The sequence below is a fragment of the Hyaena hyaena genome, unplaced genomic scaffold (assembly GCF_003009895.1).
Source record: "Hyaena hyaena isolate Hyena2069 unplaced genomic scaffold, ASM300989v1 scaffold_143, whole genome shotgun sequence".
NCBI lineage: Eukaryota > Metazoa > Chordata > Mammalia > Carnivora > Hyaenidae > Hyaena > Hyaena hyaena.
In genome coordinates this window covers 2,444,267-2,462,846 of record NW_024080775.1, presented here as the reverse complement: position 1 = coordinate 2,462,846, position 18,580 = coordinate 2,444,267, and the positions used below count along the sequence as shown (strand labels likewise).

The 18,580-nt window shown below is 35.3% G+C and overlaps 1 protein-coding gene across 2 annotated transcripts in view; it reads right to left on the bottom strand.

Annotated features, from left to right (window-relative positions):
• Positions 1-18,580, bottom strand: part of ABCC9 (ATP binding cassette subfamily C member 9) — a 133,366-nt gene that overhangs the window by 94,176 nt on the left and 20,610 nt on the right. For both annotated transcript variants that reach the window (XM_039238595.1, XM_039238596.1), the window contains exons 7-13: positions 15,862-16,028; positions 14,644-14,886; positions 12,260-12,454; positions 10,151-10,303; positions 9,503-9,658; positions 6,643-6,777; positions 4,458-4,620 (exon numbers count right to left, since the gene is read on the bottom strand). In XM_039238595.1, coding sequence (XP_039094526.1) covers positions 4,458-4,620; positions 6,643-6,777; positions 9,503-9,658; positions 10,151-10,303; positions 12,260-12,454; positions 14,644-14,886; positions 15,862-16,028 — 1,212 coding nt within the window. The remainder of the gene's footprint in view (positions 1-4,457; positions 4,621-6,642; positions 6,778-9,502; positions 9,659-10,150; positions 10,304-12,259; positions 12,455-14,643; positions 14,887-15,861; positions 16,029-18,580) is intronic.

The window sequence follows — 18,580 nt, the reverse complement described above, 5'->3', positions numbered from 1 at the left end:
ATTTGACATCACTTCAAATTCTCCTTCCAAAAGTGATATTTATTTTCATGTATAGACATTTTGCTTAACAAAATAACTCCATATCCTGAACCCTCTGCTAGTTTAAATGTCTCTCCAGAAACATATTGCACTAATACTGAATACACATGATATGCATAACCGAAACAAAAACATTAAATTTAGGCTCAATTACTAGTATTTGGAGGTCACAGTAAAATCACAAAGCCAAATTGATAATTTGTAGTTATATTTTTATAAACATAGAATTCTAGGGATTGGGGGCTAAAAGATTAAGTGAATTACTAACAGAGTGAGAGCTAGAACCTAGTTTTCTTGACATGCAGAAGAGAATCTACCCACAAATAAATCATCATCAGTCCTCATGATCTACTCTCATGAACTATCCTGAACCCTGAACACAGAATTAGATTGTGCTTTTGCAGGTCCAGATGTGGTGTGGTTATCAAATTCAAATTCTTGTATAATACTGCGAATTCAAACACTGCTCTGAGTTTTATAACAGCACAGAGGAGGAGCCATGTTTCTGCCTCCATCTTCTTTCTCTGGCTATTGTCACCCTGTTTTCTAAGTGTATTTCTTTCTTTACCTCTCATCATTGTTTATAATTCCTTTTATAGTCCACATCTTGAATAAGTAATCTCCCTTTGATGAGGAAGAGCAAGAACTGCTATTTGATTGAAAAAAAACATTTATACAGCAATCTGCACCAAGTACATGTAGCAGGTACCCTTCCTATTGCATTACAAAGATGAAAATGAGAAGCTTCAGGTCACACAGCTGGGATTCAAACCAATGAAGTCTGGACTCTCAGACTGCTTGCTACCACGTTCCTCGGCTACTAAGAAGTCACCATCATTGAGGTATGATAAGAGTGCTTTACACACATTCTCATTTAATGATTACATCTACCATACACAATAATTAAGGAAGCAGCTTAGGAGAGTGAGTCTCATGCAAGATTCCAAACTGGGAGGTGATACAGCTTGGATTTAAATGCAGATCTAGCAAACTGAAGAGGAAAAAATATAATACTGTCTTTTTGCCTTTTACCAATGGATGAAATCCATAAATAGCACACGACCATTTGGCAATGGAGACTAGGAAATTAATAGAATTTCCCTTCTCCCCAGATATTATTTCAACTGGCAAGAACACTGATTCACAAAAGCTGGATTTTCTCTTCTATTAGTAAGTGTGCTGTTTAATTTGCTTTTCAATATTTTCAGATACCACTGATTGAGCACCTGAATGTTTCAGGTACTATTCTAAACACTTTATCCATATTATCTTATTTAATTCCCCAAGATCCTCTTAATACTTCCCAGCTTCCTGATGAGAAAACTGAGACTTTACTGAAGACTGACCAAGGCTATAGAGCTGCCAAGTTGCTGAGACAGGCTTTCATTTTGGGTCAGTTTGTCCTGTAAGACCCAACAGTAACCACTTTGTTAGACAGTTGACTTTTTTCTTTCATTATTTTTGTCTTCTTATGATGCTCTACAAATACTATTTATAAAATGTTTTTAACAGTTAATGAACAGTGTCACATTCACTGCCTCATTTGATTCTCACAATATACCTGTGATAATGATTTTATTATTACACCAATTTTTAAAAATTTTTAATGTTTATTTATTTTTGAGAGAGAGAGACAGAGTGTTAGTGGGAGGGGCAGAGAGAGATGGAGACAGAGAATCTGAAGCAGGCTCCAGGCTCTGAGCTGTCAGTACAGAGCCTGAGGTAGGGCTTAAACCCATGAACCATGAGATCATAACCTGAGTTGAAGTTGGACACTTAACCAACTGAGCCACCCAGGCACCCCTACACCAATTTTTAGATGAGGAAACTGAGGGATGGAGGTTGGTGAGCACTAGGCTATTTGCCAGGTGCTTGGTATGAGGTAATGAGTATGAAGCACTTGACATCGTGCCTCAAATAGAATCAATAACCCAATCAACATGTATAGCATTCATTATTTTAATCTTTACTACAGTCCTACATGATAAATATTATTATCATCTCACATTGCAGATGAAAAAATTGAGGCTTGGAAGACATAAGTAACTTGGTCAAGGTCATATTGCTGAAGCAGCAGAGGTGGGATTTATAGCCAGTTCTATGCATCAATCATAGTTCAAGCTCCTAATCACCAAGAATACTGTATTTAAACTTATGGGCACCTGGGTGGTTCAGTCAGTTAAGTTCCCGACTCTTGGTTTCAGTTCAAGTCATGAGCTCACAGTTCGTGAGTTTGAGCCCCATGTCAGGCTCTGGTTAACAGCATGGAGCCTGCTTGGAATATTCTCTCTCTCTCTCAATCTGCCTCCTCCCACTTGTGCTCTCTCTGTCTCTATCAAAATAAACTTAAAAAACGTAAACATGGTCCAACTGGAATTTTACATCACTGACTCAAGATTTTCTGCTGCCTAGCACTCTCAACAATAGCTAAAACATGGAAAGAGCCTAAGTGTCCATCAACAGATGAATGGATCAAGAAGATGTGGTTTATCTATACCATGGAATACTACATGGCAATGAGAAACAATGAAATCCAGCCATGTGTAGCAACATGGATGGACCTTGAGGGTGTTATGCTGAGCAAAATAAGTCAGGCAGAGAAGGACAAATATCATATGTTTGCATGTATAGGAGGATTAGGAGGAACTTGACGGAGGAACAAGGGGGAGAAGAAGGGGGGAAATGGTGGGGGAAAGGGAGAGAGGCAAACCATGAGAGACTCTTGAATGCTGACAAAAACTGAGGACTGATGGATGTGGGGGGGAGGGGGGATGGGCATGGAGGAGGACACTTGTGGGGATGAGCACTGGGTGTTATGTGGAAACTAATTTGACAATAAACTATTTGTTAAAAAAAAAGAAAGTATATTAAAAAGAAAAAAAAGAATTTTCTGCTGCCTATCATATATACATGCTTCTGCATTTTTACCTTCATGATCTGTTGTTTTTCTCCCCTATTATGGCCTCTTCCTTCCTCTCCTTTTGCATAGGACATTCAGAAAACAATCCAAATCTCATGTCTGGAGACAGACAAGCTGGATTAACAACCCAACTCTGCCATTTAGTAGGTACCTGATTTAAGGGAAGTTTAAGCTCTCTCTACCTCACTCTTCTAATATCTAAAACAGAGTTAATAGTAGAATCTAAATAATTAGAAAGTTGGGAGCATTAAATGGGATGATACGTGTGGAGCCACTAATGGCAGTAATTGGCTGATTATCTCAATGTATTTTTATTTTGTCATTATTTCCGGCTGCATCCATCATTCTCATAAGTATTTCAGTCTGCTGCTAAAAGGAATGTATTCTCAGGATCACCACCTTAGAATCCTATTTTATAAGTAAGTGGCTATCAATCATTTCATCTTCTAGCATTTTGACACCACATTAGAAGTGGTGCAGAGCTGGAAGATGAATCTCCTTTCCATTTCATTTCTAATGCATCAGGCTTTAGGGCTAGAATAAATGAGCTATATAAACCAACTATTTTCTCTAAATTTATTTCACAAAAGAAGTATTCGTAATCTCTAGGAACTAAGTTAGTTTAGAATTCAAGAGGAATCAATGTATAATTCTACAAAACTTTAATTTGTTCAAGGTCTTGGGAACAATAGAGATAAGCAAAACTGACACATAAACCAAATCAAATGTTGGTGGGAGTAGTTCAGCTAAGTTTGTAAGGAATGTACTAACATAAACATAATTATTCTTGAGAGTACTCAGTGTCACTCTGAGGAAAAAAGACAATTTCTTAAATGATTGCTTTATAAAAATTAGAGTTGAAATTTTTAAAAATGCTTCATGTGTAAAAGTTCTTGAAAATGTATTGAAAAAGAGGGTTTTATGTGAATGTAATTTTGGAAGCACTGACATTTTTTTTCTCCTGGATTTTCAAAAACAGAATGCTAAGTATAATTTTCAAAAAAATATAATATCATAAGCTCCCAGAGAGATAGGTAAGACAACTGCAGATAATTCTTGAGGATCTTTGGGGATAAGAAGGTCAATAATAATACAGTTAAAGTTAATAAACTTACCTAAATTTTTACTGAAAACCTAGTATTCATCCCAACTGTAACTGATGGTGATTTCAATTACAGGTACTATGCTCATCCCATCCCATTTTACAGATACAAAAACAAACAAACAAATGAACAAACAAACACAAGGATTTCGGATGTAAAGTAACATGACAAAAGCACACATCTTATAACGAATCAAATTTAGGTCTACTCTAAGCCTATGCTAATCCTGCTCTTTAATTTAAATTTAAATAGGTTCATGTGGCCAGTGGCTAATGAACAGCACCCGTGTGGAAAATAAATGGGCTTCCTCTGATGAGTAGAAGGTCTCAGTGATCACCACCAAAGCTGAATAGACCACATATTTTTTGGTGGTTTTTATCACCATAGCAACTTACTGGAGAGTGATGTATAGAGTGCAAAGGTTTTGAGACTGGATAGTTCTTTCATTCTTGTTTCTTCTACACTTTTACAAAAGATGTGCTCCCAGGCATACAACTTTAGAAGTTTGATGCCTTTCAATATTTCATTTGTTTTCTTCAGTCTCTCAGTAGAATAATCCTATAAAACAAAGAAATAGAGAACAATGCATGCTGTATCCAAGTGAATCAAACCACATATATAACAAACAGGGATGAATGAGATCTTGATTTCTGCCTGGCTATGCTGCCGCTTGTGGCTTTGAGATCCCCGGAATAAAGTGTCCAATCCTCTGTGCTTCCACCTCCAATTGTAAAATGAAGAGTTGAATGAAATGGCTTCCAATTTCTTCCACCTAAAACCTCTCACGCTTCTGCTACTTTGAGTTAAATAAAAGCAGTTTCTTTAAGTCTCACATGGTTTCCTTGAATAATGTCTACAGATAGTAATTATAAACATTTAGGAAAATGATACAGAGACTTTCAATGGTTCCTTCTAACACTGAACTCATTTTATTCTCTCTTCAGCACTAGCACTCATACTTAGAAGAAAAGAAAACAATGAATGTAAGAAAAGTTAGTTTGCTACTTATTTGGGAATGTCAGGGTTGTATATGTTCGCACTGTGTGTGAATACTGTATCTTCATAATACACTTCATAAAACTAAGGCTATTCCTTTTAACTTCAAGAGATTTCTGCATACTTCTTCATAAGCTCTTGTTTAAGGCTTAAATTAGATTTAATGATTACTAACAATTTGGGTTAAGTGTAAAGAGATTTTTAGCACTTACAAGAGCCACAATTTACTCAGCCATTGCAATTTCTACCACCGTCAAATATTAGAATTTCCAGTAAGGTACATTATGACCTATGAACTATCAAAAGGAGCAGCACAAATGGCCAAAAGGCAGATAGGAGGAAGTAAAATTAGCAAATGGCTTGATTTTTGTTCACCTTCTGGTCTCTACCTAGTCTTAGATGCCTATCAAATGATTGGTACATGAGTAAATGAGTACAGTATGACTAGCTAAATGAAAGACAGATGTTTGAGGATAGTCCTGTCTCCACTTTGTGTTCCTCTTACTCACCTCTCTGTATTCATGTCCTATAGTAAAGACAGGTAGATGGTTCAGACAGAAATAATGAGTAACCTCACCAGAAGCAACAGAAAAACAAGTGATAACAACCACCTGCATGACATGCAATTTGCTTGTCACAGTAGAAACCAACTTGGAAAACAATTCCATCAGTGGCAGCATCCCTACATTTTATGCCTGATTTACAGACAGCTTTGCTCATATTTAATCAAACTTTATTTCTGAACATGCTGTCAACAATTTTATTATTTGCAAACATTTATTTAAAAGAAGCCAATTCTTGCTCAAATAAAATGATTTCATGGCAAACTGAAGCCAGAAGGGGTCAATAATTGGGCTTTTTCTTGCTTGCCAAGCTGACCATGAACATATTTGGCCAGAGCAGCTGCCACTGAAATATTTCAGGGTAACTTCATAGAACATCACGTGGTTTGATTCAACTCTAGGGGTATTTCACTTCAGAAACAATAAACTTGATGCTTTATTTGTTCTTTGATCCAATTCTCCCATATCAATAATTAATATCCAGTGGGCTCAAAAATAGACTTAGGTACATACTCTAGATCAATGATCTAGAAGAGTCAAAGCCTCATCACCTCATGGCATTTAAAACCATCATGAATTGTGATTCTGGCATTTTGAGTTTAAGATCAAGTGATACATTTCAAATCCACTTTTAAAAAGTGCTTTTCCAAGTCACCTGGGTGGCTTAGCTGGTTAAGCATCTGACTTTGGCTCAGTTCATGATCTCATGGTTCTGTGGGTTTGAGCCCTGCCTCCAAATTTACATTGCCAGCACAGAGCCTGCTTCAGATTCTGTCTCCCTCTCTCTATCTGTCCCTCCCCCACTCGTTCTCTCTCTCTCTCTGTCTCTCAAATAAATGTAAATATTTAAAAGAAAAGTGTTTTTGCAACACAGAAGGTACACATTTGCCATCTAAGAATTGAAATGAAACATAATAGTTTCCAAATTATTCTGAGTGGCATGTATTAATTTCTTATTATTTTGAAAATGAAACAGCTTACTACATTTTCCTAGTAAAGTTTCCAAAAGATGTTAACTTACAAGAGTGCTCTTCTGAGCCTCTGCCAATTTTGTCGCGATGAAGTACTGAATGGGTGCCAGGAGTACAATGACAGCTGCCCCAACCAATGCGCTTGATCCAAGTAAATTATAGAGCAGAATCACCCCCATGATGATCTAGAAAAGAAAACATATGGAAACGGGAAAATGAAAAGGGACGTGGCCACTGCTGCATGAAAGGAAATATATTTTGGTGAAAACGTAGGATTTCTTAATTCTTAATTAATTGACTAACACATTTACTTGGAGGTCAACTTAACTATGAGCAGTTGGGTTTTACTACGAGTTATTTGGGGAAAGCTACAGAGTCAGAATTTATTGTTAGGATGATGATCTGCGCAATCAGTGTCAAACCAGTTTGCTGCATGAAGTTACAGACTGGTCCTGTGATGCTTCTGACCTTCGAAGGCAGTCTTCACATTTTTAAAAAGACATGAAATGTTTCTTGAAAATGTTACCACTCATCATAACTTTGATATTCCATATTTTTATTGAATTGTATAAACATTTCCAGGTGGAAAGGATGGAAAGGAGGAGACAACATCATAATGTAAGTGAGTACTGGATGGTTGTTTGCAGACTAAAGGAATAATCTGGACTCCTCACATCCTCAATGACCCCAGAAGTCACTTGATTACACGAAGTGTAGGCTTATCTAAAACTTCAGAGAAGTTAAAGGTAGTACCCCATCATATCTCACTTCCCTTTTAAAATTTATTTCCCACTGGTGCCTGGGTGGCTCAGTCGGGTAAGCGACAGACTCTTGGTCTCAGAGTTTTGTGGGTTCGAGCCCTACATCAGGCTCTGCATTGTCAGTGCAGAACCTGGTGGGGATTCTCTCCCTCTCTCTCTGCCCCTCCCCTGCACACGCTGCCTCTGTCTCTCTCAAAATTAAAAAATACATTTTTAACAAAAAATAATTTCTGAAGAGCCAAGGCTGACCCACGTAAGCCAACCCTCTCTGGCTTGTCGCTTTCTTCTTCTTCCTTTAAAATTTTGGATTTGACCCTGCAATCTCTCCCTGCTATTCCCCCACAATAGCTCAGATTACCATGGCTAAAAATGTCAACTAATGAACTATATCCATGCAGTTAAAGCATTTAACTCTTGAGTGTATGCCAATGGCAACAGCTTAATAGTGGCCTTTTGGAGGCAAGTGCACATATTTACTGTCTAACCAATTATGCTTTTTAAGAATTCCAATCAAAATGAAAGTTTCCTTAATGTCACTCATGATGCAATCATTCAGAGGTAGCCTGGGATTTTTGGTGCACTTTAAATTATACCACCTAGGCAGCTACTGTATAATAAATACATTTTGATGAAATGAGACCGAGCATATTTTATCTTACTTTGTGTCAAGCACTGCACATGATACACACTTTTGTTTCACTTGGGTTTCCATTTAAAACTAAAAAGGTGAGGTGCTTGGGTGGCTCAGTCTGTTTAGCGACTGACTCTTGATTTCAACTCAGGTCATGATCTCAGGGTTTGTGGGTTTGAGCCCCGCATGGTACTCTGTGCTCACGGTGCAGAGTCTGCTTTGGATCCTCTGTCTCCTCTCTGCCCATTGCTTGTGCTTGTTCTCTCTCTCACAAATATATAAATGTTAAAAAATTTTTAAAAAGATAAAACTAACAAGGCAAACAATAAGTGTAAAAACTGCCATATCTTCTTTATTATTGCATGCATTTTAATAAACATGGACAGACTGGATCAAACAAGATCTATACTTGGGTGCCTGGGTGGCTCAATTGGTGAAGCATCTGATTCTTGATTTCGGCACAGGTCATGATCTCACGGTTTGTAAGTTGAGTCCTACATTGGATTCGGCACTGATAACACTGAGCCTGCTTAGGATTCTCTCTCTTTCCCTCTCTCTCTGCCCCTCCTCTACTCTCTCTCTCTCTCAAAATAAATAAATAAACTTAAAAAAATACAGGATCTACAGTTTAAGCTCCATCCACAGCACGCAAAACTTGAGATGATTAAACATACTCAGCATCACATAGAGGAAAGAGCTGAAAACATTTCTTTTGCTATTTTTACCCAATTAGGGGTAAAAATCATCTTTTCTAAAATGCTATTTTCCATAAAAAATAGCTAAATAGCCCTCCAGCTTGTTAGTGTTCCTACCACCTTATAAAGTTTGACATTTTATAATACATCAGCTATTGAAACTTTGGGATGGATTACAGCAACACTTTACTTTAGAAATGCTATAAAAGCTTCTGTCAAAATGAAAGGGATCAAGCCTTGGCTACATGACTTGCGTGAATTCGGTCAATAATAACTAACAATTACTGAAAGCCCATGAAGTGCTAAGCACTAAGCTAAATGTGCTACACTTATTAATGTATTTAGTCTTGATGATGAAACAATTCTACAAGGCAGATACAATTATCATCCCAATTTTAAAGTTAAAAAAATTAATATTTTGAGTATTTATACACTTGTGCAAACAGGGTAGAGCAGATATTTGAACTTAAGCAGGAGAATTTCAAACCCCACTTTCTTAACCTGTCAGAGGATTTCTGAGTCTCAGCTTTCTTTTCTATAAAAAGGGTATATGGGGCACCTGATGGGCTCAGTCAGTTAAGCATCTGACTCTTGATTTCAACTCAGGTCATGATCTCACAGTCATGAGAAAAGGCCCCATCTTGGGCTCTGTGTGGGTGTGAAACCTGCTTAAGATTCTCTCTTCTTCTCCCCTCTCTTTGAAAAAAAAAAAAAAGTATAATAACAGCATGTTCAAAACATTTACTCTTTACTGAGCGAAATATTTCATACTCCTTTTGTTTTGCTTCCTCTGCAAATGAGAATATTACTTATATTGAATTACCTGAACAGGCATTGCCCATAGATTGGGACACAGGAACAAGAACCACATGAGTTGATTGGTTTCAATGGCAACCAAGTTATTGATCTGTCCCAGGGTCATCTCGCCCATGGATAAATTAGATGTAGAGAGCCTAAGAATTTTATTGTATATCATCGCCTGCAAAAAAAAAAAATGTATTTGAAACTTTAAACTTAATCAACACTATGTTTCCTTACTTCCATTGAAAATATGACATTTAAAAAATATTTTTGGAAAAAAATCCCTGTTATGACACCTTCAGCCGACTACTATTTTCATTTTAGCATAGTTACTTTCAGTCTTCAACTAAACACAAACATAACTTTCTGGCTATATAATCAAAACATATATTTAGCTTTAAACATAAGCTCTAGAACAACTTGAAACAGAGGTAATTAAATGAAAGATCTCAAAAGCTTTCTTAATATATTACTACAAAAGTTTTTTTTTTTTTTAAATTCAGTGGGTCTGCTAATTCTGTTTCTTTTATCGAGTAGCTCCTAGAAGTGTTGAAGTTGTAGAATCAAAGTCAAAACAGAAAGAAAAACAAAGCTGACACCACTGCCCTTCCTATCATTGAATGGCATATGGCATTTTCGATAAACAAGGATCATTCAAAGCTGCACATACCAGCAGAGCTCCACGGAGGTTAATGCCAGTCTCTATGGTTACGTAGTAGGAAGCCTGCAAAAATGTCCTTTGCAGAATAAGGGCCAAGAAAAGAAGAACTGCTAGTACATAAGCATTTTCAAGAAATTCCTTTGATGAAAGAGTTTCTGAAATCTTGTCCCAAAAGAAAAAGACATAAATTAGAACTGGCCTTTTCATATACCAGATATACAGCTCACACTTATCAAATGATGCATAATTTTTAAATATAAAAACTGAATGTCTTTATCATGCAGCAGTGGAATGAGCCATAGCCAGGTAGTTTTGGCTTTTCTTCACCATGTCTGCAGATATAAATTTAAACAAGTTCAATGCATAAAATCCCAAATTGATCATTAAGATTGCCGGAAATGCCTAATTGTAGAAAAAAAGGTAAATTTTAATTTAAAAAAATGTAAGTACATTTTTGGGAAAGGTATATTCCATCTTGAGGAGTAGTAACTGAAGATCAAAGTTAATTTAGACTGTAATTTCTACTGAAGTAGAAACCACAAAAGTGATAGTTGGTCAGCAAGAAAAAATACAATTTTTATAGCTTTACTAATTTAAACTAATTCTACAGTTGACTTAGCCTAATATTCATATATCTTAATTTATATTAACAAAATAAGTGATAAATTATGAAGTATGTAATTTGGCTATTGATTTCACCCATGTTGACACTCACAATGACAAAACATAGCTTATAAAATTGTGTCAGTAGGAATATGGCTGAAGTCATAATAAGGATATACAAAACTGATTGCCTTTTGTATTGAACAACAGTATGTGGTAACTTGGTTAGAAGTGAGAGAAAGGTAACACTCAAATAAGTACATCATGTCAGTTTGGGCAATACTCTTTTTGTAGGTTAGATCCATTAAGTTCTACTTCTGGACCCTTTCTTTTCTTTCATGGGGATATATACAAAATGTGTAAGTTCTGTTCCTTCTCAGAAAAATGTGTGATTAATATGTGTAAGGGAGAAGGATGATAGAAAAATTTTATGTGTAATTTATGGAACATAATGAGGCTAGTAGAGACAAAACATCACAAAAGTGTATTCAATGGTGAAAATATCTGGTTCACTTCAATAATAACTGAACACTAATGTAAGCAAGGAAATGGGCTGCACATTGTGAGCACAGATATGTACAGTTCACAGTCATTCTGTTTAAAGAGCTTACCACCTAGAAAGATAAGCATATCCATAAATAACATGCTTCCTTATAAATAGCATTCACAGCAAGTGCCAAGGTGAAATCAACAATGTGTTGGAGGGTATGAAGGAGAGTCAAATTCTAACCAGAACAATCAGAAAAGCTTCACTGAAGAGATAGCATTTAATGCAGGCTTTGAAAAATGCATGAAATTTTAATAGGTGAAGAAAAAAGGACAGGAAATCTGACTGAAAGAATAGAAAAGAAAAACTGATTCATCTAGACTAAATTTTTCTATCTGTGAAACTAGAAAAATCAATTCTTATCTTAGAAAGAAACGAGGAAGTTCATAATGCGACTTTCTTAAGAACAGAAAAAGCTCTATATTTACAACAGCAAATATATAGTATCTTATACCATATAGCCCCCCAAATAGTAGAATAATATTTAATAAAAATACCACAATGTGACTTGCCCTGATCACTATGAATCAGGGGTCTTTATCATATAAGAAAAGAAAAATATATGTAGTACAAATCACATTGCTAACATGATTGGTCATAGGCCTCTAAAAATTGACTTGGCCACTCTTCATGTACTCATGCATGAAAATTCTTCGAAGAGTTGCTAAAAAGAGCAAAGAAAATAATCAATGTGAAACTTCTAAGCATGGCTTCTGGCACACAGTAGATACTTATCAAATGTCTGTAGGCTCTGAATCTGAGAAATAATTTTGTTGAACAGATGCATTCAATTAATAAACACATGATTTCCTCTACAAGGAAAATAATTGTTTTCTTTGCTTTAAATACACTCAATTCTCTGTAAATAAGCCTGTACGAACTGTTCATAGAACTGCTTTCATAAAAAGTAACAATTACAATAAAATGTGCCAATAATATGTTCCCTTTCAAAAGCACCACAGACTTACTCCTGTTGTATTATTTGTCCCATTCTGCGTTTCATTCACACGCTGAACTATTCCAGAAATACAGAGAGGTCCAGCGAAACCTAGTAAATCTGCAAGATAACGGAATGTGCTACTAAGCAGAATTGGTCTCCCAAAAGCTCTGTACATTGCTAGCCATATAGATGGAGTCCTGTTTGGATGATCTGCTACTTTTTTCTGAAAGAAAAAAACAGATGAACCAAAATAAAATGACTGGAACAGCATTTAATCTTATTAAATTAAATTAAATTTAATTGCAGGCAATTCCTTCTGATATTTCTGATGATATGTTAAGTTTATAAGTAAATGTTAAGGAGTCCCTTTAGTATAGTATGCATAATCCATATCTTTGCACTCTATGCAAACAGTAGCGACTGAGTGCCTTTCAATGAAATACAATGAAGAGTAAAAAGGCCAGATTTTCAAAGACTTTGCATTATTTTTAGTTGTCAAGGATAACCCAAAATCCTTAAGGCCAAATTAATGTTAATTCTCTTTGGTTTGGAAAATGTATTTCTGTCATGACTATTACCAGATACCTTTGTATGGAAAAGAAGATAGTAAAGTACTAAGATCTAGATTATTGAGAGATTAGTCAAGATTTCTGGAGTTACTAGATCACAAGAGATTTACTACAAGCTAAAGATATTTTACTACAAGATAAACAAAGCAGATCATCCCAACTTCAAATTATTTCTCTTCCAGGTATTTCCTATTTCCATGAATAGTAGTCAGTAATTTTTAGAGTTGTGTTAGATTTGTGTTTCCTAGTTATTCAACAAAGAAATGCAAAATTAAAGAGTGGCATATATGCTTAAGCCAACTCATGGCTTCACAAGTATGTTGTTTGTTGAAAGGATTTTATGACCTGAATAGTCATAATTAAGTCTTAGAGAGGAGGTAGATAAAGATTTTTCATTATGGCAAAGAAACCAAGTCAATGGAAGATCATTCAATTGCATCTCATATTCAATTCTCTGTTAGATGAATAATTCAATTATTTTTAAAAGTTTATCAACACAAGCCATTAACACACCAAGTTCAAGCTAATCTGTGTAATAAAGAGTACTTGGAACACTTAAACTATGTTTAGGCTATACTCTTAATCTTTACTTTAGCAGAGAAGTTTAAAAAATATTATGCAATACTGTTCCCAGAGGTGAAACCAAAGAGATGACTCAGGCTCATTGGTAGTAACCATTTCCTGCAATATTAATTTCATAACACACATTTTTGACACAAAACAGAGGTCATTTTCATCATTTACCATAAATGCTTTGTTTTCTTGATTTAGAACAGACCAAACTCTCACTGATTCACCAGACCCTACTCCTTTCCAATGTTACTGTGAATACCAATGATTTCAATTACAATAATATTTATTGATGATTACAATATAAAATACATCTACCACCATGTATGGTAGACATGACTATACAGGATGATAACAAGACAAATTGAAAATCTCAAAAAACTCTCATATTTAAGGTTTTTAAAGTAATTATAAATGCCCAAAGAAAGTACCAGAAGAAACCAATTTTGACAGGCATATAGGAATAGTATATAACTTTATTTGATTCAGTTTCCCAAGTTTGGAATACAGACTCCAAATTTTAGTCAATAATTAATTTGAGGATTTAGGTTTCTAAAATGTGGTTATTAATGATATGATCTGTTTTACTGTTATATAACAAAATTATTGACAACATACTTGAAAAAGCTTCATAACAACAATTTCATGAGTTATTAATGTTATATGGTAATAAGGATCAGATATACATGATCTTTAAGCTTAATTCTAACTTTCCAGATGGTTCCAGAAAAAATGACAGCGTTCCCTCTATCCCTCTTCATGTATGAACTGGGCAACTAACACAATATAACTTTATTTCATTGGTTCCTCTGGTAGACTTTTTTTTGTTTTTTTTTTTATTATTTTATTTTATTATTTTACTTTATTCTTTTTATTTTATTTTATTTTATTTTATTTTATTTTATTTTATTTTATTTTTGAGAGAGAGAGAGAGAGAGAGACAGCGTGAGCAGGGTAGAGGCAGAGAGGGAGACACAGAATCCAAAGCAGTTTCCAGGCTCTGAGCTGTCGGCCCAGAGCCCGACACAGGGCTCAAACTCATGGATGGTGAGATCATGATCTGAACCAAAGTCAGATGCTCAACCGACTCAGCCACCCAGGCACCCCTCTTCTGGTATATTCTTATTGGCCCAATTCACATGACTCAAAACTATTGGGAAAGAGATGAAGAAAATCTGCTCTTCGTTAACCATAGATATTTAAGCTCAATACCTTTCTACTTAATAGACCTATTTTCTACAATTATGGACGTGAAAAACAGATACTAAATTACCTTTTGTTCTTCATACGCATCTTTCAGGCAAACATAATTTGTTACTGCTCTCATTGCTATTGGCAATTTTCCAATTGCTTTCAGATCAATAGGCTTTTTATGAGCAGATATGATAAGTGTGTTCATCCACCAGTATGTTGCTTTTGACAATAAATTCACAAATGGTTGAAGAAATCTCACACCCAGATCCTGGAGGTCTTCAGGAGGCTTTACTTTCTGAGGATTCATGAAGAATACATATCTCTGTGGCAAGAAAAATTCCACAGGATAATAATTAGCCCAATTCTTTCCCCACATATTCAAATAAAATTTTAACCTTTCTTACATTTTCATTTCCAGAGGCAAAAATGTATATTTTACCACCTCTTTCATTCCTTTGGAAATATTCTTTGAAAGAGTTTCCTTTTGTTGTAATTAGATTAATTAAATACCAGAATTTCACACTTAATTCCACTTAGAGACAATTCTAAAAAATAGATTATCCCTTTAAAAGATAGTTATTGCTAAGAATCAGTCTTTCATGATATGCTGTGATAGGGTCAACTAAATAAAGAATTTTACATTATTTAAATTTTTTAAATGTGTTGACACCATTATTGAGTCACTATCTGATAATTTGTGGTTTGGCTGATGTTCCCTAACTATTCTCCACTATTCCTTGCAGTTTGTATCTTGCCATTCATAGCAAACTCAAAGTGCTCCAGTAGAAAACGAACATTAAAATATCATTCACAAGTATGTCACACAACATAACAGCATTATGTGATGCAAAGTACAACAGGTTTGTAATCACAGACCAGGCTATGTGACTTTGGATATAGCTAGAGTTATCTCTTTAGAAGTTTCTTCATCAATGGAATGAGCAAACTTATCTTCTTTTCATTTTGAAATTTCTAGGAATACAATGGTTTGCTTAATATAGGTGTGCTGGGGACACATCATGGATGATGTAATTTTCTGATGCAATTTCATCTATAATATGAACTGAGATTAACGTCTGACACATAACAATTATTCAAGCAATATTTACAAATGAATAAATAGATGCTAGGGTTCTGGAATACCAATGGTGGAAATTAGTGATTCGTTAAACTTTTATACACATAGTTGATATACACTTGTTTATCCTCTTAAATACAAATGATTTCTGGTTGGCTGTAATCTCTAATATTGAGGTCTTGAATTCTAGTAATTAAACAAAAATGATTAGATACTTACTCTGACCCGAATTACATTGATCTCCACAGCCATCAGGAGTCCATTCAAGATGACCATCATGCCAGTGATGCAGAAACGCAAGTCTGATACTCCCCAACCAAACTGCCAGTACTTGACCAATTTTATGGTTTTTGTAATAAAGGCCATTACCCAATACAGAAATAGGGCTGGAAAAGTAAAAAAGGAAAAGGTAAAAGATGCAATTTTTCCCTGAGTTTTTAAAAAAACTTCAGTGAAATTCCAATGTAAATATAGTGCTCTTTAAGAACATATATAATTTTAAATATTCTATTTCCACATAATTTTATTTTTTAAGAAAACAACATATATGCCCTACTGCATTTTTGAAGTTTTGGACTAAAGGTATGGTGATGACTTTAAAATGCTAGTGCTTCAAGATGCCTGGGTGGCTCAGTCAGTCCGACTTCAGCTCAAGTCATGATCTCACAGTTTGTGAGTCTGAATCCCACATCAGGCTCTGTGCTGATGGCATGGGGCCTGCTTGGGATTCTGTTTTCCTCTCTCTCTCCCCCTCCCCTGCTCACTCGTGCTCTCTCTGTCTCTCTCTCTCACTGTAACTCTCTCTCTCAAAACAAATAAATACAACTTTTTAAAAAATGCTAGTGCTTCCACTCTGATTATATGTCATAGATGGACAGATGGAAAGCAACATGTAAATAGGAATAACCTACACTACAGAACTTACGTGTAATTCTGTAGACTTTCAAATTGCCTCAATCTCTTGGTCTTGTTTTTTTTTTAATTTTTTAACATTTACTTATTTTTAAGAGAGAGATAGAGTGTGAGTGGGGGAGGAGCAGAGAGAGGGGGAGAGACAGAATGCGAAGCAGGTTTTGGGGTCTGTGCTGACGGCACAAAGACCAATGCAGGGCTCGAACCTGCAAGCAGTGAGATCATGACCTGAGCCTAAGTCGGACGCTTAACCAACTGAGCCACCCGGGCACCCTGTCCTGGTCTTGTTTTTCTTTTCCTTCCTTCCTTCTTTCCTTCTTTCCTTCCTTCCTTCCTTCCTTCCTTCCTTCCTTCCTTCCTGAAGCACCAATTATATTATCTGAAAAATTCACAAGTTGTTATCTGTGTAACCTATCCAATAGGTAAGTGTGTTGCAGTTTCCAAGGGTAGTTTAATGGTATTAGCCTGGAGTCATTATGGAATGCATATAGCTATATAATGGGGTTTCTGCTTTCCAGACAGCATTCAAGTAGTAACTCTTCTCACCCAAGTGGCTTAAAATACCATATGTCTCCACAAAGAGAAAAGAAGAACAATTATCCTACAGAGCAAACCCAGACTTTAAGTAGTGGGATGTGAAATGTATGGATCTATATCATCTTATACCCACAGCCAGCCTTTTATAGCAAATATGAGATGGGCACAGAGACTCTCCTAGAAATCAAAGACTCAGGACATTTCACAGTTTAAATAAAGGTCAGTACAAATAAATATGGGATGAAAAAGAAAAAATCAAAAACACACGAGACACTCCACTGTTGTACAACACTTACCAGAGTTACTAAAGTTTAAAGGTGGTCACAACTTCCTTAGTGAAAAAATTTAACACTGGCAAATAAGCTCATTACCTATCTTGTTTTAGCATAAAATACAAAGTGTCAGAATAGATTTAGAAAAAAACAAACAAACCTACATACTACCTGAAGAGATTCATCTTAAATACAAAGAAACAGATAGAAAGTAAGTAGCTGGAAAAAGATGTACAATAGAAACAGTAAACATAAGAAATCTGGAGTGGCTATATTAATATCCAATGAAGTAGACTTAAAGACAAAGAGTATTATCATAAAAAGTACTAATCCAAAGGGATATGTGCACCCCAATGTTTAGAGCAGCAGTATCTACAATAGCCAAATTATGGAAACAGCCTAAATGTCTACTGACACTTGTGGTGTATATATATATAAAATGGAATGCTATGAGCCACAAAAAAGAACGAAATCTTGCCATTTGTAACAACATAGATGGAGCTAGAGAGTATTATGCTATGTGATATAGGTCAGTCAGAGAAAGAAAAATACCATATGATTTCACTTATATGTAGAATTTAAGAAACAAACAAGCAAAGGGGAAAAAAAGAGAGAGGCAAAACAAGACCCTTAACTACAGAGAACAAACTAATGGTTACCAGAGGGAGAATTGGGCAGGGGGAATGGGTTAAACAGGTGATGGGGGATTAAGTAGTCCCCTTGTGATGAGCACTGGGTGTTCTTAGCTTACTAAATTGTACACCTGAAATTAATATCACACTGTATGTTAACTAACTGGAATTCAAATAAACACTTGAAAAAAAAAGACAAAGAGTATTATCAGAAATTTTGAAAACTTTTAATAATGACAAAGGGTCCATCGATTTTTCAGAAAGACACAACAATAAAAAAATACACATATGCCTAATAAAGATTTAGAAGACCTGAACTGTATTATCAACTACTTTGAAATGTTTGATATTTATAAAGCTATATAATACTTAGTCTTATAAAAATACATCCAAACACCTGCAGAATATACATTTTTGTTAAGTGCACATAGTCCTGGCATAGGCTACATACTTAGAAAACAAGAAAAAATAAACTTAAAAGGACAGAATTCATATAACATATATTCTCTGGTCACAATGAAAATAAATTAAAAATCAAGAACAATAAGTATATTGATTTTTCTATTGCTGCTAAACAAATTGTGA